The sequence below is a fragment of the Epinephelus lanceolatus genome, chromosome 5, assembly GCF_041903045.1.
Source record: "Epinephelus lanceolatus isolate andai-2023 chromosome 5, ASM4190304v1, whole genome shotgun sequence".
Classification (NCBI taxonomy): domain Eukaryota; kingdom Metazoa; phylum Chordata; class Actinopteri; order Perciformes; family Serranidae; genus Epinephelus; species Epinephelus lanceolatus.
This window is the reverse complement of record NC_135738.1, coordinates 14,581,176-14,604,165: the sequence shown is the minus strand read 5'-3', so window position 1 is coordinate 14,604,165 and position 22,990 is coordinate 14,581,176. Positions and strand designations below refer to the sequence as shown.

The 22,990-nt window shown below is 40.4% G+C and overlaps 1 protein-coding gene across 2 annotated transcripts; it reads right to left on the bottom strand.

Annotated features, from left to right (window-relative positions):
- Positions 1-4,217: 4,217 nt before the first annotated feature.
- Positions 4,218-22,387, bottom strand: parvg (parvin, gamma). Of its 2 annotated transcripts, none has more exons than XM_033635103.2 (13): positions 22,119-22,387; positions 21,305-21,411; positions 18,447-18,511; positions 17,731-17,833; positions 17,420-17,563; positions 14,706-14,821; positions 14,565-14,620; positions 14,453-14,487; positions 14,279-14,340; positions 11,739-11,807; positions 11,536-11,637; positions 8,612-8,684; positions 4,218-6,387 (listed from the first exon to the last, which is right to left on the bottom strand). In XM_033635103.2, the coding sequence occupies exons 2-13, from the start codon at positions 21,366-21,368 to the stop codon at positions 6,311-6,313; spliced, it is 966 nt and encodes a 321-aa protein (XP_033490994.2). In that variant the 5' UTR covers positions 21,369-21,411; positions 22,119-22,387; the 3' UTR covers positions 4,218-6,310. The 2 variants fall into 2 exon arrangements, with proteins under 2 accessions (XP_033490994.2, XP_033490995.2); XM_033635104.2 differs by lacking the exon at positions 22,119-22,387 and adding an exon at positions 21,497-21,744.
- Between the last annotated feature and the right edge of the window lie 603 nt (positions 22,388-22,990).

The window sequence follows — 22,990 nt, the reverse complement described above, 5'->3', positions numbered from 1 at the left end:
CACACCCATCTCTGGAAAGGGATATGGCTTAAGTTGAGCCTTTTGGGCCTTTTGGGCCGTCAGCGCCTCTAATGTTTATGGTGGCTGCATAGATATGGCTGGTATTAGAAGCACCTTAGTTAAACCATAGGAATTTTATTCAGAATCTGACCCAGACGGAGAGGCTCCTTCAGAGCTGCAGCAGGACATTTCTGAATGGTAAGTCACAAATTTTGTGTATCCTGACATTTTATTTTTAATTTGTTGATGTGTGTGTTGGTACACAAGTACTAACATGTAGCAATGTAGCTAATGCTAACTGTTACTGTCTCCGCTGCCTCGTCATTAATGGCAGCTTTTTTGGTAAATAAGCACTATTGTGGAGTGTAGTCATCGCTTACGCCTCCAGATGTACATTTAGGACGCATTCAAACTGGCGCTATTTGGTGCGCTTTAAACAAACCCTGGTCCACTTTCACAGATAGTTCAGTTCGTTTGGAGTGGTGTGAACGCTCATTTGAACTCTGGTGCGGACCAAATGAGTGAACCCTGGTCCACTTGAAAACTGGGGGTCTCGGTTCACTTGCAAGTCAACCCTGGTGCGGTTTGCTTACAGTGGGAAAGGGTTTTCTTCTTCCTCATGCTTTTTTTCTTCCTGGTCAGTTTAGGGCAATACTGCCCTCAAATGAGCAGCTGCTGTAACTGTGTGACGTTGTCCAGGTGGTTTGGTCCGCTTTAAAAAAAAAGTGCAGTGTGAAAGTGAACTAAACCAAATGAAAGTGTGAAATTTTTCGGCATTCCCCACCCAATCGAACCGTCCCCTGGACTATCCTGGTGTGAATGCGCCCTTACATTCTATGGAAATGTTTGTCATCTGAGGATTGCAACAGGTGTTAAAGGCCGAGACTACTAAGATATATTGATAGATGCTAACAACATAAATGATTTTTATTTTTGTAATTTTTTGCAATGTTTTCAGCAGAGATGCTTATCATTACAGCTTCCTTGAGTCATTTATTCTGCATATCACAATGAACTCAACCTGCTGTAATTCAGCATTAACACCTGTCAGCATTATTAATCTTTAGACAATTTTCAATAGATGAGGGAGAGAAAGCATACGCTAGGTTTTTGTATATTTTCATGAATATAATTTAATCCATGTCATTTACAGATTCTGTTTGAGGGCTCAGTGTCTCTGGACATAAAGCCCATTCACTTCCTTTCAGGCCGGACACTTCACCAAGGCTTCAACCATTCATTAAAACAATAGCTCACAGTTTATGCTTTAAAAACATAAACAAGCAGGCTTCATACAGACTGTCCCTGAGCTCTAACCCCTGAAATGCACAGCATTTCATGAATAAGAACATACGTTTCAATAAACATTCACATACATGTGAACAGAGTGAGAGACAGATGTACAGTGGTCCTGAGAGCTCAACACATACAAACAGGCACAACACAAGTAAACGAAGAAGCATCTTTAACAATTGATGACACACATGGAGAATTTAGAAAACACTCAGCAAGAATCTCACAACACAACAGAAACACTTTTTAGAGGACAGTAAAAAGTGATGCACATGGATGGGACACGCTGCCCTGCGTTCTGAGTCACATATTTTTTCCTTTAACTATCAGTATGTGCTGCAGCTGCCTTTACAGAGTACCTACTGATAAATGGAGTATGTATACAACTGATAAATACCACTTCACCACAACATTATGCCTTGAACTTTGACTCTCTAAGAAAAATGTGTGATTTGGAATACAGCAGAACATTACCTTGGAGATATAAAATGCCAATCTCAACACGCAGAGCTCTGCTGTTGTTACATTGCAAGGTACAGGATGTACTTTTACCTTGTAAGTAATAACTGCACACATTGTAGAATCACTGTAGAACAGGCAGTATTATTTATACAACAGTAAAATTACATGTGCAGTTCTGTGTGACGTATCTTACGCTCATAGACTGGGTAAGTAAAGGATGTAGCTTCCCTGGCATTACCTATTGGTTTGTGGATTACCGTTCTGAAGCCTCGTGTTTCGCACGGAGCAGGAAGTGATCAAATTTGGACGAGAGGGTGAAGCTGTGGAGGAGCAAGGGGTGGATCTAACTCAGACTGTGGTGACGCCTCAGCCGACAGCCGGTCAGTCAAGTGGTCCCACCCTTAAATATGCGTAACTTTGAGCCTTAATAAAATGTAAACGTGTAAGTTATAAAAAATTCACCCTTTGTACAGTTGTCATTAATGGGGAATTAGCTACAGAGACCCAAACTGTTTTTGTACCAGGCTGTAAAAATGTTTTTTGCTGCTGTACAGTTAGACATTTTAACATGGGGGTCTATGGGGGTTTGATCTGTTTTGGAGCCAGCCTCAAGTGGCCATTTGATGAATTGCAGTTTTTGGCACTTCCTCTGAGGTCACTGATTGCTTCCACTGCGCATAGTGCTGTAGGTCAGATTCGGAAAACTATGCTGCAAAAAATGCAAAATGCAACCAGATGCAGTACAACATCCTGGTATTTTTAGCATACTGCATTTTACCATAGACTGTATAGAAAGATGATCAACGCATATGGCGGCTCCCATCTTGGTCTGGTGATGTCATTCAGAGCCAGGGTCTGTGCAGTAGCAATCTTCGCAGTATCAAGTTACCCATCCACAAACCCATCCAACCAACTGCGAGCAGCAGCACTGAATGCGAGCCCACCGACTGGCTCACACAGTTGTTAGTCATGTTGTAAAATCCCTGTTTTATAGCATTAAATAACTAATTAGAACCAAACTTATCAGAAAAGCAAACAATTGAACATACAGCAGCGTGATAAAAACTACCTTAAAGGGATAGTGCACACAAAAATGAAAATTCAGCCATTATCTACTCACCCTCATGCCGAGGGACGCTCTGGTGAAGTTTTAGGGTCCTCACATCCCTTGCAGAGATCGGCAAGGGGAGCGGCTAGCACACCTAATGGCTGATGGCGCCCCAGACCAGGGGATGATTGAGATGTTTCAGCTATACTTTATGGGAGCTGTCATGTCGTCCATCCTTATAATATAAATCTTTTTCTGGCATACTAGTATGTTACCATGGGTCGCACAGTTGTTGTTGCCGTTGTTTGTGGCTTGTGAAGTTATTGAAGTTAGTAGTATTGGAAAATCACCTCAAATGTAGGGGTTTTTGGTTTTTGAGCTTAATTTAAGATTGTGATTGCTTGATTCAGATCTTCATCCATGACTGGATGGAGTGAGTAATGCTATGAAATGACCACACTACTTGTATTAGTCAGGCCTTTAAATAAATAAAAGAGAGCAAGTGTGTTTATTTATGGTTTAACTGAGTTAAACAAACAAACAAAGGTTTCTGCCCCTCATAAAGTAATGTGCAGTTTAATTTCCAACAAACAAATCCAGTTTTAACTCACTCAAGATGACAAGTTCAGGGACTGAAAATTGGAAAACAGAAGAGAGTCTATTTTGATTTCATAACGCTTTAACTGCCCACTGAAAATGACCACATTTACATGATGAACAACAGCAACACCTCAGTGTGTCTGTCCGTCCATCTGTCTCTGTCTCTACAGTAGCTATCATTCCATCTGACTGCCAAGCAAATTTTATGCAAACCTTTTGAAATGTCAGGAGGAACAAAAAAAATGAATTCAGAGTATTTTCAATCACCTTGGTGGGAACAAATAAATTGGCTTCCTGAATGTCAACAAACGCATCTGCATGAAAACCGGGTGAACTGAATAAGAAGTGTGAAAGTGGTTGTTGTTGCAGTTTAGTGTGACTTTAACCTCAAGACAAAAACAAAGAAACTCACACTTCAATGTGCTAATACACAAGCCAAATCCACAAACTTAAACCAGAGAGATAATATTTAACAAGTCACTGGTGGTTTGCATAAATTTCTTTTAAACCAGGAAATGACACATTTTAGCAACACAGAGGATAATTAAGTGGATTTTCCAGCTTTTAAATTCAACGCATAATTTGCAAAAAAACCCTTTGATGAAATCACATCTATTGTCTGCCTCTCTTATTCTCTGAGCCTCCCTCCATCGCTGCCTGCCGTTCCCTCTCCACATGTGTGTGACATTGAGTTGTGAACAATTCAACAGCAAAAAAAAAAAATTTTTCTGAGAAATGACAATAGCATTCACGCAGTAGGAGAAGAGGAGGTCACAGACTGTCAGCAGGAACACACGGAGGAAGCAGAGGAAGAAAGTCACATTGTTTATTGAGAAGTGGAGAACAATGCTTTTCTATAGCAAGAATGAAAAGTGCCATTTTCAGACTGAAATATAAATGGAAATATGTAAATATAGTGAGGGAAAGAGAGGAAGAGATGGTGGAAATAAAGCAGGAAATAACATACTTACTTCAACAATACATACATTTTACCTATATGTGAACTTGCGTCTTGAATAGCATAGCGTTAGTTCAGGCAGGACACAATGTCAAACTCAGCTCACATCCTAGCTACATCAGCTGATCTCAAACAGCCCAATCAACTGATGGAGCAGCTGATTGATAGAAGGGAGTCAGCTGATAGATCACATGATTCCTTTCTATGCAACCACTTACTTATCAATGTCATTTATGTTTGTCATTTATGCTGCTCTATTCTGTTCCCAGGAATCTTTGCTGCTGCTCTCCCTGCCTTAGGCTTGCCTTGTTTGCACGTATAAGGGTGGAGAGGTGTGCTCTCTCTGCCTTAGGCTTTCCTCGTAGGCCCTTGGAAAAGGCTTTCTGCATATTTATTAAAGAAAGCCAGAGGCCCCAGAACAGAGCCATACAGCCAAATATAATACTGCAAATGGAAATAAAGTTTTCTTTGACTGAAGTTCCTGACTGAACTAGATTTTTTTTTCACGGGGCCCTTGCGCAGATGGTATGCAAGGTGCTGGCCTCACCATCTGGAGCAATTTGAGGTTCTGCGTCTTACCCAGGAATATATGGACATGTGGACAGGAGGAACTATGGATCCAACCCTCAACCCCAGGGTTCATGGACAACCTGCCACGTTGAGCTGTTGATTTTGCAGTGGTGAAATATACATAAACAGTTATGCAATTTGTCAAATTATCAGCAACTATCAACAACTACTCAGCACACAGGAAGCTTCTTTAGCTTTTCCGTGCTTAATTTTAAGAAGGGTCCCCCCAGGTGAATAGGGTTACACTTTTAACTCATAGATATCACCATGATACTTCCCAAGCTGATCACTTACATTAAGATTTTTTTTTCATTACAAGATTTCTGAAATGTTTAGTTTCAATATACAAATGAGGCACCATTGAATTTCAGATGCCCTAATTTGCATACATTTCCAGAACAGATGTGAATATTGGATAAAGCCAGGTTCAAAATTACTGTTTCATTTTGCTGATGTACTGATGTGCTGATGTAAGTTCATATTTTTTTAAGTTTATATTAAGAAATTGTATGCTTAGCTATGCAAATTAGGCATTATCTGATTAAATATGCTTTTTTTTCATACATTTCCAGAACAGAAATCTAAACTGAAATAAACCTAAATGAAAAAAACCCACCATTCTGATCACAGGACAGCGTTGCTGATAGTCATCATAATGACTACCCTCCAGTCTCCCCGCAGATAGCCCCAGTGAGTACGCAGCTTGATTTTGAGCTGCAAAACCCATATACCACTGTTAACTATGTTTACATCACCAGCCGTGTTGACACTGCTAACTATGCTCACAGAGCTAATAACAATGCTGAAGTGGGTTTGCAGTCAAAAATTGATCCACTTTCTTAACAGGGTGACCTGGGGGGGGGGGCATAGGGCAGGCAAGATGTTTCCACAGCGATGCTGTTGGGTCGGGACACCGTTCCTAGTGGTTATCCCTGACCCAGTGGCACTGCTTGCTTGCTCCCACCAGACCTGGGTGGTGCACAGTCCACTAAACTGAAGAGTAGCAAAGTTAACCTATAGACTGACATGTATACCTGACAAAAAATATTCCCTGTGGTTAACCCGGACATCCTGAATCTCATTCCCAGGTCATTAAGTACAGATGACCTTGGGTTGGTAGTTGAACCAAACCACCAAAGCTTTGGTACTTGACAAACTGGGAATCAGACTCAACAATCAAATATGTTTCTCCAGAATTACATACTGTACCTTTAAATGAGCTTAAAATCATCAACAAAATGTCAAAATACAGTAAACTTCACTCTGTAAATAATGTACAACATTTGCTTTAGTTAAAAAAAAAAAGCACAAGCTGGCCAAAAACTCCACTTGTCTCCAGCTCTGTTTGTACCCTTGGTCGCTGAGTTCCTCCTCCTCTCTCATTTTTTCTCTTTGTGCTTCTTGAACAGGGCGTACAGGACCTTCAACGTGGCAGTGATGTCTTGGGACACAATATCTGTCACACAATCCACAGAAGACATTTAGTGCGTATTTATAATGCACCGTCAGCATCTACCCACTGAGGCAGTGAGAACACGAGGATGCTTTTACCGACATTAGCTAATAACTATTCTCACAATCCATCTCAACAGGTCATAGATCAGGAGGGCAAAAAACAACATTAGATGGAAATTTAATCAATACGTCCTTGGTGAGATGAGATCCCAGCAACATTGCTCTCTGTTGTGAGATGCACTAACTGAATGAATGTGGCATTAAGACTGACTCCACCACTGGCTAACCTAATTAATGCACGCTGCGTGCTCCCGTTTTAGACCCTCAGTGCTGGGACTCCTCATTCCATCACCGCAATTATGGCGGTAATTAAAAAGACACTAAAAATGAATTAAATTAGCCACTTGCTCCTGGCTTAGATTAATTGTACCGGTCCTTACATTAACAGTTATCGTGTTGAGGATTTACTTCACAATTACAGGCTGTATGGCTGGCAGGCAATATTTTGAAGTTCTGGTGACTGTGATTTGAGCTCAGGGAGAGAACAGGGCACATTGTCAAGAATGAATTTGCAGGGAAGTGAAGTAGATCCATCTGCTATTGATTGATACACACACTTAGACAAGTTGGTAACTCACTGAGTCACTCAATCCATTTCACTTTTCTCTTTTTCAATTCATCTACTCCATATGGGCAAAAGTGGACACAGCAAACTAGAGGGGCACTTAAAGAGCGCAGATATCCCCCAACGCCAAATGCCCTGTCTTGCAAAGTTAACAAAAGTGAAACATAATTACTCAACACATTCTCACTCTGACCTCGTCACATATCAGCATTTTTGTCATGGACTTTCTATGTCCAGATACAACGTGCAAGGTACTCTGGGAGCATTGGTTGTCAAGGCCCTCTTCACAGCTAGTGTTTGGCTTGTCCATTCTGGGCTACTGTAGAAACACTGAAGTGCAACATGGCCGACTCTGTGAAAGAGGGCCAGTTCCCTAAATATAAATAGCTAAATATAAATTTTAAGCTAAAGAAAATGCAACAATTCAGTTTCAGATGATTATAAACAAATGAAAACATTATTATGAATATTATGTTCCCCTAAATCCTACACACTACTCCTTTAAATCAACAACAATCTTCCATGGTAAAATATTTATCAGGCAAATAATTAGATTTATTACCTGAATTCCTTTGTTTTGTTGGCAGTCTGATACCTTTAGGGTTTCTTTTTTGGTACTCAGTCATTCTAGTCAAATAGCATAACTAATACTGAAAGTTTTCTCTGAAATAATCCTTTGATTCACCAAATGTAAGATCAGTATACCATGAACCAACACTCATGTTAATAAACCAAGGAGAAAGCTGAATTTTCAAACCATTTACATAATGTAATGCTTTCACCGTTGGGTGTTTATTTGGATGAATGCTCACACTTATAAGTTCATGCCACAAATCATGAACTCGTGACGTTAAGGTGGAAAATCTGATAAGTGGCAGTTGCAAGATGAAACTGTCAAACACACGCACAGTTTTTACAGTGCACAGATACAATCATAATATTTCTGGGATCCGTCTGATTACTGGGTGGTATACAGTAGCAGTGCTCATGAATACAGATAACATATCTTCCTCCAGACACACACACACACACACACACACACACACACAGCACAGCACATACAGCCACAGCAGTGAGGTTAAATCCCTGTGTCTATCAGCAGGCACCAGAGTGACATCGTCCCCTTGAGACCGTCTCCCTCGCTGCTCCTCTCTAAATGAATGATGATGACCTCGGACTTAGCCAATCATCCGCAGTGATACTCATCGAGACACAAGTCGCACTCATTCATATTCCGCAAGCAATTCCATCTTTCCCTCCTAAACACTGTCAAACCCACACTCCACCAAGCAGTGGAGATTAACTGAAACTACCGGGGTGACCCCCACCCCTGCCTTCCCCTGATGCAACAGATTTTGGCGTTTCCCCGTCACACAGATAAATGCTCTTGATAGTCGATATCATCTGAATTAGTTTGACATTGCTCGTCTTGGAGCTCTGCTGTTTTTCTCTTGCAATCATTGTGCTCACAGGCGCTTCTGCTTTTTTGTTTTTCATCCTCTGTGCCTGGCATTTTAATCTGAGTAAAATCTACTGTGAGTGTGTGTGGGTGTGTGTGTGTGTATTGTGTGTGTGTGTATTACGAGAGCAATTTCCTCACCTTGTGGCTCAACACTGGACATGTGAAGGCCCATGTCATTAAGGAGGTCCAAGGCCAAGGTCACATTCTGAATCTATAGGTCAAAGAAATTAAAAAAGTCGAACACAAAATCCAGACACCACATTTTCATTAAAATCATCAATAAAATTATAAAATTCTACTGTGAAATTTACCCACTAATATACCCACCAATATTCTTTAGTATACTGTGTAGTGATATCTTACAGTTGCTGTAGCTGCAGTATTTTTAGGTACTATAACGACTTCCTGTTCAGTGGTGGAAAAAGTATTCAGATCAAATAAAAAGTCAATACAATAGTGTAGAAATACTCTGTTACACCTAAAAGTAGGCTACCCAAAGTAAAAATACTCATTATGCTGAATGGTTTACTTCAGAATAATGTATATTATGTTAGTGGGTTACAGTCGTTGATGTATTAAAGCTGGGGTAGGCAGTTTAATTTTGGCATCACTGGGCAAAAATCCCATAATAGGATGCTCCAGGGATGACGGTTTTCTGTAGGCTGGCGCAGAAGTTGGCATTGTACTGGTTCCCTCTGTGGCAAACAAATGTTTATGATACTTATATGGTTTATTCAGCAAGATAATCTTCACAAATAAATACCATTTTCATCATTATTGAAGCCTAAACGCGATCGCCAAAAGTAAAAAAAGGTAACGTAAGGCTATAAACAAACTACACTAAGGTCTTATGACCAGACTGACTGCTCGGCATGATAACTTTCTGTACCTCCATTTAGGCACTTGTTAGTAATGGCCTTTTTTAAGACACATAAAAGCCTCAAGGTTTATGCATGGGGTATTTACTGACGTATTTTAAGTCGTAGAACAAAACGTCTCTTCAGCTTGTGTTAACCACGGATCTTATTTCAGGCATCTAACCACAACCCATTCAAAGAACCCGTGGACTTTGAGAAGAGAGAACTGTGAGTGGTGAAATGCTAACTCATTTCCTGGTTGTATGACTCATTCCTGGCCCACTCTATAAACAAACTTTATTTTCATTTCAGAGAGATGGAGTTCATATTGGCTGTTCTACAGATGCAGATGAGCATGCACGTTCCTGTAGTGTAAGCCTTATTCAATGGTAGAGAGTGCTGCAGAGAAAGCTGCGATTCCAACATTAGCAGTAACTGCCTACACTGCAAAGCAACCCAAAAAAAGAAGACAAGAGAATCTAAAAGAATCTGACATTAAACACACACACAAAAAAAACGTAAATATCAGTAAGATGTTTCAGAAATGGCGACAAAATTATGCTAATAGTTCAACCTTCTGCTAACTGGAGGTAAAGGCTCATGGCTGTGGCCTCAGGTTTATGTTTATGTATCTAACGTAAAGCCTTAAATCACAGAGTGTCCTCCACCTCAGTCCCTGCTGCTACAGACCACCTCCCCGGGAGGACAGTGGGCAGCAACTCTAAAGACAGATCCCCAGTCAGCAACCACAGCTCCGGGAGACGGGACAGCCTCAGCTCCCCACTAGATGAGCTGACAGGTTAAACTTGGTGCTAGCAATCAGCCCACCATGACACCCTGTGCTGGCTGATTTCAAGCAGCTTTAGCTGATCAAAGGTCTGTCTCCTGAGCTACTGTCTTGTCTCCTCCCTGGGAAGCAGTCCACAGCAGTGGGGAGCAAAGCGGAGGGACTGCGGGGTGGCTAGCTCACTAATTCTTGTCTCATTTGTAGTCTGATAAACAGAGAGAGCGGGACAAGGCGGGGCTGAGAGAATGAGCTGTGTTTGACTATACAATGAAAAGGTCAAATTTTTTTTCTGGATTTCAACAAGCACAAAATTTGTGAAACATATGGAAACATATGGATGAGATGCAGCTATGTATATATGATTTATTATTAATATTCTGCATAGAAACTAAATATCAATGGATGGAAACACTGGGTCACTGTATAGCCTAAAGTGCGGACATATGCCTGTAGTCATCAGGTGAGAGGAGCTTAGGACATAAAGAGGCAAGCTGCAGGAGGAGGGTGTATTTTTAAATTCAGCTAATTGTTTTTGTTTTGTTTTTTGCCTTTTCCAGATTCCTGCCTACCCCAGCATTAATGTACAAATCATTTTAATTACACTGTGCACATTTGTTGAATGTGAATGATTTTATGGCAGTCAAATTTAATATATGACTATAAAATGGTAAAACAATAACATCACACCTTAACTGAGACATTATAAGTCGTCATAAAGATGATTATAAAGCTGTATGAGACATAATCTACCATAACATATTTCGGATCAGGCCGTAATATAGTATAATGTGTTTATAGCCAGAGGCTTTTTAGTTTTCAAGGTGCCAAAAATACTTTCCATATGGAGTGTCACAGTGTCTTTTATACGCTAAGTTATTCATAAAGTCTTCATATCTGTGATAAAAGAGTCATAACTTTTTCATAGACTCGTCCTAATGCTTCAAGTAAAGTGAGATCAAAGATATCATTATAAGTGACACAGAAGTAATTATGCATCTACTTTTATTACGGGAACTGTAAAATATTAATTTTTATCATATCTTATATTGTAATAGGCACGTTTTTGGATCAGGTTTCAGTACTGTAGCTCATTATCCACTGTGCTCTTGTGGGAAATTAGATTAGCTCGAATAGGAAATGAAAACTGTGTTATGATCTTCCAGTAGAACTTCTGAATTAAAACAATGCAGCCTGTGTGTGTCTACATTTTCACAAAATATAAGGCAAAAATAAAATAAATCCTAATTGAAATTTGTAATTACGCTTTCAACTGGATGATTTTTAATAAATAAATATATTGCAAATGACACCCACATCCCCTGTGAGCATCTACAGGCAGAATGAAAAAGTCATCACCTGTCTGAGGGTTCACTTCTCTTACTAATGTGTCAGGAATCTGGACTGAATCTATACTGTACCATCTCTGAGTGATTGACAGGTGTCAGGTTGAAGTCGTAGAGCGGGATGAAGAATCCCTCCAGCTGTCCGATCAGCAGCAGCAGAATCACACCGTCAGCAAACTAGATGGAAAATATACATCTGACAGCCGGTCCAGGGAAGGTGATGTAATCTCAGGGGAAAGTAGCAGTGCTCCGCAACAGTGTTCAGATGTTGTTTTTACCTGTTTGTCCATATCAGCCACTTGCAGACCCATGGTCGACATATTCTGGTTGACAAAGTGTAGGATGGCCTAACAACAACAAAAAAACAGTTTGAAATATAAGTTGGTCTTATTTAACTGACATGTATGTACCAGTGCCAATACCAGTACTCTTTAAGTGACACTAACACCAACAGTGTGCTTCATTTGACACCCTTTTCTTTCCTTTATTTCATTCGATACCCCTCATTTTTATCAAAACATGACAAATGCTTGAGTTTGTCACCGTCAGAGGGATTATATACAGATTTACATATATTATATAAAAGACATGGCTGGACGGAAGTCACGGTGGTGCAGTGGTTATCATTGTCGCCTCACAGCAAGAAAGGTGGGGTTTCTAACCAGGGACCAGGAACAACAAGTCTGTGTGTGTGTGTGTGTGTGTGTGTGTGTGTGTGTGTGTGTGTTCTCCCCGTGTCAGCGTGGGTTTTCTCCGGGTCTTCCTCCCACAGTCCAAAGACATGCAGGTTATTTGGTGACTCTAAATTACTGTAGGTGTGAACATAAGCGTGATTGGTTGTCTTTATGTGTCAGCCTGTGATAGTCTGGTGACCTGTCCAGGGTGTATCCCACCTCTCGCCCAGTGTCAGCTGGGATAGGCACCAGCCCTCCCGCAACCCCTGACAGGAGAAGCGGTTACGGAAAATGAATGAATAATTGGCAAGGCAAGGAATAAGGTTGACAGAAAATAATTTGGCAACTTTTTTTTTTTATAAAATAATCAATTGCTGAAGTCATGAATAAGTTGTACATCTTTGGGTTTTGGACAAGCGGCAACAACCTGGGCTGAAAAATGAAGCAACAATTAAGTGCCAAAAAAACTGCAGTTCCTCTAATGGCCACTTGAGGCTGACTCCAACAGTGAGTCAATCCCCATAGACCTCCATGTCAACATGTCCAACTTTACAACAGAATTAAACAAGTTTATGGGGCATTGGTGGCTTAGTGGGTAGAGCAGGCGCCCCATGTACAAGGCTGTTGCCACAGCAGCCCAGGTTCGAATCCAGCCTGTGGCCCTTTGCTGCATGTTACCAAAAATATATCTTAAAAAAACAAGTTTACGGCCTGGTATGAAAAATGTTTTTGGTCTCTATAGCTAATTTCAACATTCCTGACAACTGTACAGGGGGTGAATTTTTATATAAGACACTCATTTACATTTTATTAAGGCTAAAAAGCGCATAACTAAGTGCAGGGTCACTTCAGTGACAGCCTATCTGTGGTGCATTGCTGACAGTCTATGAGTCAGATCCACCCCTCGCTCCTGCTCAACTCCACCCTTTCATCCAAATATAATCACTTCTGGCTTAAAAAAAACAAGATGGCAAAGGCCAAAATGCCAAACTCAAGGCTTCAAAAAGGGATTCCACAAACTACTGGGTGTCGTCACAGTAGCTATGTGCATTATTTTATACAGTCCATGGTTTTAGACTGATAGTTGAACAAAAAAGCATTATAATGGTACATACTTGGGCTTTGGGAACTTGTGACTGGCATCACCTTTTCATGACAGTGCCTTCCTCAAATCCTCAGGCAGGGCTTTGCTGGCTGTTCCTCAGCCTCGGCTCAAAACTTAAGGTTAAAGTGCCTTTGCGGTCCAGTCCCCTCAGCTCTGAAGCTCCCTGCCTGAGGGTCTGAAGCTTGCAGCATCAGTGACATCTTTTAAATCACTTCTTTAAACTTACCTGTTCAAAAAATTCTTTCATAAGTTTAAGCACACTTAAAAAAAAGTCATGTCATTATTGATATTTCTTTTTTTTTTATCTTTTCTATTCTTTTATTTTATTTTTTGTATTGTTTTAATTGATTTAATTTATTCGCCTCAGTAGAGTCTTCAGGGCAGGTAATTGCCAACATTGCTTTTCTGTTTCATTGTTGGTATTTATCTTCATTGCGCTTGTTCCCTTTTTTCAAATTTACTGTTTTACTTGCCTGATTTTATTCAACTAAATCCTGAAATGCTTTAAAACCTTTTTTTTTTTTTTAAGATTATTTTTTTGGGCTTTTTGCCTTTAATATACAGGACCGTGTGAAATGGGGAGACAGAGAGAGTGTGGGGCTGACATGCAGCAAAGGGTTGCAAGCCGGAGTCGAACTCGCAACTGCTGCAGCGAGGCATCACCTCTATACATGGGGCGCCAGCACTATCCACTAAGCTACCGACGCCCCTTTAAACCCTGGTTAAACCATGTAAAGCACATATATATAATAATCAGCAAATGAATCAATAATGAAAATGACTGTTGAAATAACCCTACTTTGAACGGACTTACTTATACTTTTAGCCATTTGCAAATATAACAAAACACCAGTAGAATACTTCTCTTCCATTTGATCATCTCAAGCATCTTCCTCATGTTTTTATGTAGATCACAAACAAATTATACTAATTTATTTCCTGTCTTAACACCATAACATTTGCTCTGTCACTGCCAGTGGACTTGAGAGAGTTAACTCTTTAAGCTACCTCAGCACTTCTCCTCCTCTCTTTGTCATACCTTCTTCACTGTGCTGACCTTGTGAGCCTCAAGCTTCAGCAGTTGCTCAATGGGATCTTCCCCTGCGTGACCAGACAGCCAGAAAAGTGTGTTAAAGTCATTGTGGGCCGTGATGCTGCTTCGATGACATTCAAAATGTCAAATCGACTCAACCTCCGACAGCTTTTTACTCACTTTCAGTATTGCTGGGGGAGTCTGAGCCTGAGTCCCTGTTGAGGAAAACCAATAAATATGAGGTGTTTTCTCACATCCACAGAATCACACAGAGAAAAAAAAATCTGCTCACCCCTCCTCCGTCAGGATCTCCGTCTGTACCTCTGATCTGATTCCACTTCCAGTCACCTGCACGAACATTAACCGAGATTAAACAGCAGTTCCTCAAGGTGTGTTTAATACCAAGATTTTGGGGGAAACAAAGTGAACTCACTTCTATAACTACAACTTCAACCTTCACATTCGGTGGCAATTCGAGTTCAGGCTGGAAAGATCTCACCATGGCAACCAGCAGATGAATAGTGGCCAGAAGGTCTTTGTTGTGGATGACTGACAGGCGAACAGCAGAGAACAAAACACACACACATAAAACACAACTTGCACTGATACGACAGAACTCAGCACCTCCCAGTGCGACAGCGAACAAAGGCCAAAAGGATTGGAGTCTTCTATTAAATGAACACTTGAATGAAATGTAATTACAAATGAAAATTTTAAGTTCTAATCACTAAAATGTTCATGAAATTAAACCCTGTTTTTTATACTGTTTATCGGTGGCAATCTTTCAACAATCTATGTTGTAGTTTTCATTGTTAGTAGCGGAGTCCGAAGAGGTCAAAAGTCATAGTATTAAGTACTTAAATGGCACATTGTGAGACCAACAAGTTTACGCAACAAATAACTGAACAGACGACAAACACAATATGACAAAACAGTGCAGATTAAAATAGTTTAAGATGTTCACCTTAAAAATCAGAAGGTGTGCCAGAAATCCCCACTATGCGTAGTGGCGGAGTCCGCCAATCTGGGGGCTATTTTCAAATTACCTATACAATCGCCTACATCCCATATGCACAAGGGATTCACAGGAAATGAAGCAGCATGTAATTAGCCTCTTTTTAATTAGCATCACTGTTAACTACTCACTCTCCTACAACTGTATCAGAGCTGTAATAGATTATTAAACCAAACATTTCCTGCTGCTTCACAGTTAAGGTAAACTTTAGTGTTTTTCTACCTCCACTCTATTGTCCCATGTTTTTGTGTCTAACTAATAGAGGCAACAATTTTTGAAATAGGTCCAGTATTGAGAGAGAGTGCCGCAGCTGAGGAAGCGAAAAAGGCGGAATGTAAGCACTAAAGGTAATTGTGCACCGCCATTTCATGTCCGTTTAAAGTGCTTGTTTTGCCACTGACAGGCTCAGATTGTTATTTCAAGTGTCTGAAAACATTATGGAAAGGACCCTACAGAGAAATAAAATGTTTTTCCTTGCCTTCTGTTGGTGTGTTTGTTGTTGTGACGAACTCTTGCTCAACAAGTCTCATCCTGAAATCTCATGAGAGGTGACTCGTGGCAGGAAAAACAACTGTGGAAACGTTAGTGAAAGTTGGAGAGAGGGGTGCCAGGATGACTTAGTTGCATTGGAGTGCAGACAGCCTAGCATAGTGTTATGTACAACATTTTCAGTGTTGTGGCTGAATATTAAGCTGATTCTGACGATGTGGAAAAGTCCACAAGACTTTAGAGCGAGACTTCTCCTTGAACGAATGTTTCATTTCTCTCTCGGGTCTTTTATGTATTGTTGTCAGACACTTATAATAACAAGCTGAGCCTGTCAGTGGCAAAACCAAACACTTGTAGTTAGGGGTACACTGACTGTGAAATTCTGAGCCGGTACCATTAAGGATGTTTAAAAAACACAGTGTGGCTGTAACTGCTTCAAAAGCCTTTTTACTGTGTGTAATGTATCAAAATTCACAGTCTAATTTATATTACTGTAAAACAATAAACGCATTTCTCCTTTAAACAGCTGCATTTATTCCCGTTTTTTCATTATTATCATTAGAATATTATAATTGAACTTCGCCAAATACTCCTTTTTACTGAAGAGAGCTTGAATGCATCAAAATGTAACTCAGTGCAACCTCCATCAGTTGTAACCTCCAGCCATCGGCTGCTACTAACAGCTAGCATTAACTAGCTCTCCTCCTGCCGATGTCAACAAAGATTTCGCAATGTAGCATTATTTGAGAAAACATAGGGCACGTCCTCTTCTTCTGACAGCTGTTCGTCCCAGACACATATTTTTACTGTCCCACAGATGGCAGAACACTGCGAGTCTCGAGCCCTGCTTGTGCAAATTTGATGTGACACAACGGAAATCATCAGCCACTGCCATCGGTGAATGTCATCTTATTTGCTGAAAGGTCGATGGCAGTCAACAAGGCAAATATCTGCTGATACCAATGTGCGGTTGAGAAATTGGTGCCACCCTAGTTTAAGTGGATGTAAATTGATGGTGCACAGTTGCCCACAGGGATTACACTTATGTGGCTGTCTCGCTCTCTCTCGATACTGGACCAGGTACCAAAATAGTTGTGTCCATCAGTCACTTTGACACAAAACATGTGAAACAGGGTCCAGGTTAAAAGACACAGAGGTTTCCCTTTAAAAGCATTCAGTGGGTGAAATATGAGGTGTTATTTATCGTGAAGCAGTCGCAGTAAATAAAGTGTGTTTGTCAGAGGTTAGTGCTCAACACAATCAGTCATTTCTGACACTTTTTTAGTGGATCAAGTTACGTCCTTTCAGCTGTATGATTCATGAAGGGAAAGTTCAGATGAGTGACTGGAATCTACTTGAATTTCACAGTTAGGTTTTCAGTTTCTTCTAAACTTCTGATTATTATTGCGGCCTTTCTTTTCTTCTCTAACATAGCACGAGGACAAAAAAAGAATCCACTGACAGGTGATTAACACAGAACCCCGCCGTGTTTATCTCCACCAAAATCCCTCACAGTTGGTGTAAACTAACATGGCACCCTTGAGCTAGCACCAAATCCCGTTGTAATTCCGAGCCGTTGCCAGAACAGAACATTTGTTCTCTTGTTGCTCCGTTGCTGAAGCCCAGTCAGCTGCATGACTCACGTTTGACGTTCCACTTGATCTGGCTGCTGTCCTGCAGGCCCAGTCTACTATCCAACTCCTCCAGGATCACTTCCAGCTTGTGGATCTGAGCGGGGCTGGTCAGTGCTATATCCTCCACTGACACATGCACTCCAGCCAACCTTGCTGTAGAAATAAGGAAAATGTAATTATTATCAGTATAGTTTTATTGGCAAGGACTGTGTTATGGTTATCAAGACAACCAACTTTTAGGTGAACAAGGGGAAAACATTTGATAGTTTTCATCTTCACATTCAAAAACAGTACAACTGTAGAAATGTGTATTAACTCACACAGCAGGTGATGAAGCACCAGCCCATCGTACAGATCCTCCTCCAGACTCTGAACCACTATGTGCTCCGTTTTCAAAGTACTATTGATCCAATAAACCAGTGCCTACCAAAACACAATTCATCACACAGTCAGACACACCAAACACTTTCATCTTTTTGCATGCATTTTTTCCCCAAATATGCCAAGTGAAAAACAGCATGAAGCCTTGTTTTTTTAAAATTCTCTTCAGTTTTCAGAAATAATACAATTCCGAAGTAGATGGAAATGATGACAAATACAAAATACTCCCACCCAAAATAACTGATATTTTATTTGTTTGTCCTCCCAGCCCTACATACAAGACGTGTCAGGCTTATTGAGTTATTTATTCATTCACTGCCGCTCGCTTGAAACACTTGCACTGCCATCTTCCCCCAATCAAAACCTTGTTTTAAAGTCAGATCCAGCCGACTCTGCCGACAACTCCTCGCCGTGACTCTCTGATCTGTCTCCCATCACCTCTGATAATTATGCTCATTAAAATTTCACTGATCCTTCCACCTCTCTCCCTGCATCAGATATTATTCATGCTCTTCACTGCACAGATATACATGCAGGCGCAGTAATGTGTTTCCTGTGTAGTCAAGGATGGGTTTTGATGTAACAGTAAATATTAAATAGAAGACAGAGAGTCAGACAAAGCTCTATGCGTAGATAACAGGGAATATTCTCTTACCTCCTTTAGCTTCTCAAATTTGGGGTCTTTTAAAGATGTTGGCTGAATGAGCTTCTGCTTCCCTCCTATGTGAATATGTCAACAAAATGAATTAGTCAGATTGTATTGTTTCTTATTTTACAACCTTTTATATGCCATAATTCTGTGATTGATCATTCTCTGATCCTTTGTAGCACTTTGATTTATTTTTAATTATAAGGCAACACCTCTGTGTCACACAGCGGCCCAGTCGCCAGAGGAAAATGTTGGCATTGTATGTGCAAACCACGGACATGTTACACTTCCAGGTTTCATACGAATCATATCAACATTTCTAAAGTGACGTAGTATATGAGCCGACTTTGGCATCGGGAGGTGGAGGGAATAGCTGATGGCGTGTCATCTTGATGATGCCTGCCAAGCTGCAGACCACTGTTCAAGACCAACAAACAACAAAACTGGTTATGATTTAGCGACCCATTGTTGTATTTCCACTACGGAAAGTGCAGTGAAAAGCAGTTATATTTTTACTGAGACACTGCTTCTTTTCCAGCAAGGATTTTACCCTTGAAACTAGGTATTTTGAGCCAAAGCATTATCTTTCCCTAACCATGACCAAGTGTTTCTTGTGCCTAAAACTTACCACACATTAAACACAGTGTTGCTGAAATGTAAAGTTTCAACATTCCCACTACATAACGTGAAAATGTAACAAACCCTTGGTTTTCAGAAACATACAATGCCAATGTTTTTACTAGCCATGGGTTGTGCACAGACAATGCACACACATTCTGTATACTATTTTTGATTACATTCAAGACAGGATATTTTTGCTTCATTTCTGTACAGTGGGGGTAAGTGAAAAAGACGAATTATCCATCTTTAAATACAGTTAATGGTTTTCCAGGCACTTTTTTGCCTGATGCACTTTGCAGCTGTGTGTCTGTGACACATCTTGTGTGTCCTATCCTAAGTCTCAAACGTGTAATGTCATATCTAGTTTCTGGATTTGGGACAGAGTTATTCATGTTTACTGATGACTAAGACTAAGACTAATGTCCTTGACCATAGAAATAACACATAAGAAAATAGGCGTAGTTCCCCTTTAAAGAGACAGTTTAGATTTTTTGAAGTGGGGTTCTATGGGGTATGTATCTATAGTCAGTCTGCAGGACCCCAGCTTGGAGAGGCAGGCTGGAGACCAACATGGAAGCTAAGCAATGTACTGCTGTGGATGGGGGTAAGCAACAAAACATATTTTAGCCACCCAAAAAAGTCCCAACTAATAAAATCAATATAACCTGAAATGTGCACTATATTGAAAGCATTTTCAGCGCTTTATCTTTCCATCAGATAGCCTGTTCTGACAGGGAAGATGTTAACAGCTTCAGTTCTACATCCATGCTTTCGTCTACGCAACCAGACTCCATTGACAAAAACAATCATTTTAGCTTGCTGAACACGAGAGCTGCTGGTCTACTGCTGCTTTGATCAGTCAGTTAGTTTGTCTTATTGTGTAACTTTGGTGAATCCAAACTAAGCTTTTTAAATGCCAAAGTCACACAATAACACAAACAAATTAACTGATTGAGGCAGTGGGAAACCAGCAGCTCCTGTGTTCAGCAATGAGCGTGTTAACATGCACACTAATAAACCGATCATTATCTGATTTCTGGAGTTACCTGATTATTCAAGTGGTCATGTAAACAGCATAATCCGATAGGCTTTATCAGATAAAAGCCATTATCTGATTATGAGAAATCAGATAAACACACCTAGCTTTTCCCCAATAGTCAGATTATTTGGTGCATGTATACCCTTTAATCTGGTTTCTTTCGGGTTTTGCTATTTTATACTCCCATTCCACTACATTTTAGAGGGAAATATTGTACTTTCTACTCCACTATGTTAATCTGACAGCTTTTGTTTCCTTTCAGATAAAGATTTTACATAAAATAATATATTTTTATATTCTCAGTGTTTAAATTGTCACTTTTATTTTATCTTACTTATATGTTATGCACTTTGTGTGACAAGTTTATATACAATACACTTGTATATTGCACTTTGCAGTACTTTTACTCTGAATCTACCCAAAGTATGTAAAATTGGCTCCACATTGATAAACTACACATTAGAATGCTTTCACATGTATTTGTTAATGATAAAAACAAACAGTACTGTAAGAATATAAACTGTCAGCATGATGAGTGCTTTATTTTGCAAATATATGACTTGCGTACTTTTCGAGGTTTTTCAAGGATATGAGTACCTACTGTAACAGGAAGTTTGAGTTTTATGTCATGTACTTGGGGAGAAATCCAACTGAAGGACTGACTCATGTAAACCAAGTTTTTCTGATTATCAGATTATTGAAGTGCATGTAAACGTGTCAAATCGGATTATTACCATTACCTGATTATTCCCAGTTATCTGATTATTGTGCGCATGTAACCGTGCTTACTGTTAAATCACTGTTTTTCTTAATGGAGTCTGGCTTAAAGAGGGCAATATAAAGGCTTCATTGTCCCATTGTAGATTAGAGTGTGACAGCAAGGTACAGCGGTGAAAATACTCTCAGTATAGTGTAAACGGTTTTTTTGTAGACTTTTTTTAGATGGTGAAAAAAGGTGACCCCTCCACAGCAGTAGAACGCATAGCCACCATGTCGTACTCCAGCCTGCTTCTCTAAACGGGGGGCGTGAAGCAGGCTGTCTATGGATGACAACCTCATTCAACCCCACTTCAAAAAACCTGACATATCCCGTTAAGATATACTTGAAAAACTGTGAACCTAAACATACACAAATCATGACTGACTGACTGAGGCTGAAAATGACGACAGGATATTTATCAGTTTACTGAATGCACACACATACCTTGAAAAGCCTCGATGTCCACAGTGTCTTCCTCTTTGTGATACTCAAAGACAGCAGCCTCCATTGCTTCTCCTCAAGGTGAGATATTCATCACCTGTCGGCAAACCCTGCAGAGAAGAAGAGCTTGAATATAAACCACAGAAGAATGATGAAAATACTCAACATCAACATGTTTGGCAGAAAGTCTCTCACTCTCAACAGGGGTTCAGGAAGTGTCCTTGACCATATTTGCTCAACTTTCAGCTGCTGCAGACCGGCAGTGGTAGATACTGAATGCTCCAGCAGGCAGCTTTCTGTTGCATGAAAATCTTGTACCTTCAAATTTCTGCTTTTCATGTACAAATAAAAACACAGTCTTGTGCTCAATGCATTCCTACAGCTGGGTTTTGAAAGGGTTTTCTTTCACGACTGAGGGTGTTAAGAAGTTTCCAAACACAACTGAAGCGGTCAAAAACTTGTCAGACTGAAATAGGAAGATGTTTAGTTTCCTCACTTCCTTTTTCTCCTTTTCAGTGGCACGCTCAACAGATCAAGTACTGTAGATTCCCCACAGATTTGCAGGGCTGCACCTCTTCCTCTGAATGTTTTTGAATCATATGGTCTGAGACAAAGCACAGCAAACACACTCTGACAAAACAGACGTGACCTGGAGCGTGTCAAACTGTTGTTTCCTGGATCTGGAGACGAGAAAAGCTACCGGCAAGAAAACTTTTCCTTTCCTGTGTGTTTAATGTGTGTGGGGCTTCCTTTTCCTGAGGTTGACAGTAACTTTCAAACAAGGTCATAAACAAAAAGTCTTTTTGCATGAGCTTACCTTCGGCACTCCTGAGAACGACTCGACAGAATCAGGTGACTTCGGCTGAATTGAGTTCTTTAACTGGTGTCAACTCCACAAACTGTCAAAACAGCGATATAAGAAGTGGAGAGGGCTGTACTCTATCTGAATACAGCCTCTTGTGAAGTCTATCTGCACGAAAGGTCTGACTGCACTCAATTTCAAACCGTTGCTTTAAAAGAAAATAACATGTCACAGGGTCGAAAGGGAAGATAAGCACAAACGAGAGGATGTGGCAGAGAAGAAGGTAGCACTTCCTCTTTTTGATACTGGCTTTGCACAGCGTTTTTCAGATAAGGGCGTTTATATTCTGTGTCACGAACTGCGTCTGAGACTTTAATACTGAGTATGTGTCGAGAGAAAAAGAAAACAGGGAAGACTCATGGGTGCAAATGTATTGTTTGGAAAGCCACACTTCGGGAGGGCCGAGAGAAACGTGACACTCAGAGGCCTGAACCACTCAGGCTTGACTCACACATCTCCATCTGTGACCGGATCAATTTGCTGTCGTCTGGTCTCCAGCCTTCTCCTGTCTCCAACAAACAAAACATTAAAAAAAAAGAAAGACAGAAAGAGATAGAGACAACACAACAAAAAGCTCTGCATGTGCACCAGCCTTTTTGGGAAAAAATAAGAAAGAAAAAAGGACCACCCATCAGCCAGACGAAGGGGCAGTTTTGGGGATGTGGAAGGTTACCATAGCAACAATGGAATGAGACAAGAAAATAAAGGTCTAAAATAAACCCATAATTCCTTTAGTTAAACCCAAATTGCAGGAATTGGCTGTTCCAAAGCCAATCTCGCTCAAAAGCCAAAGCGAATCTAACCTATCACACAAGTAAGAGGCAAAA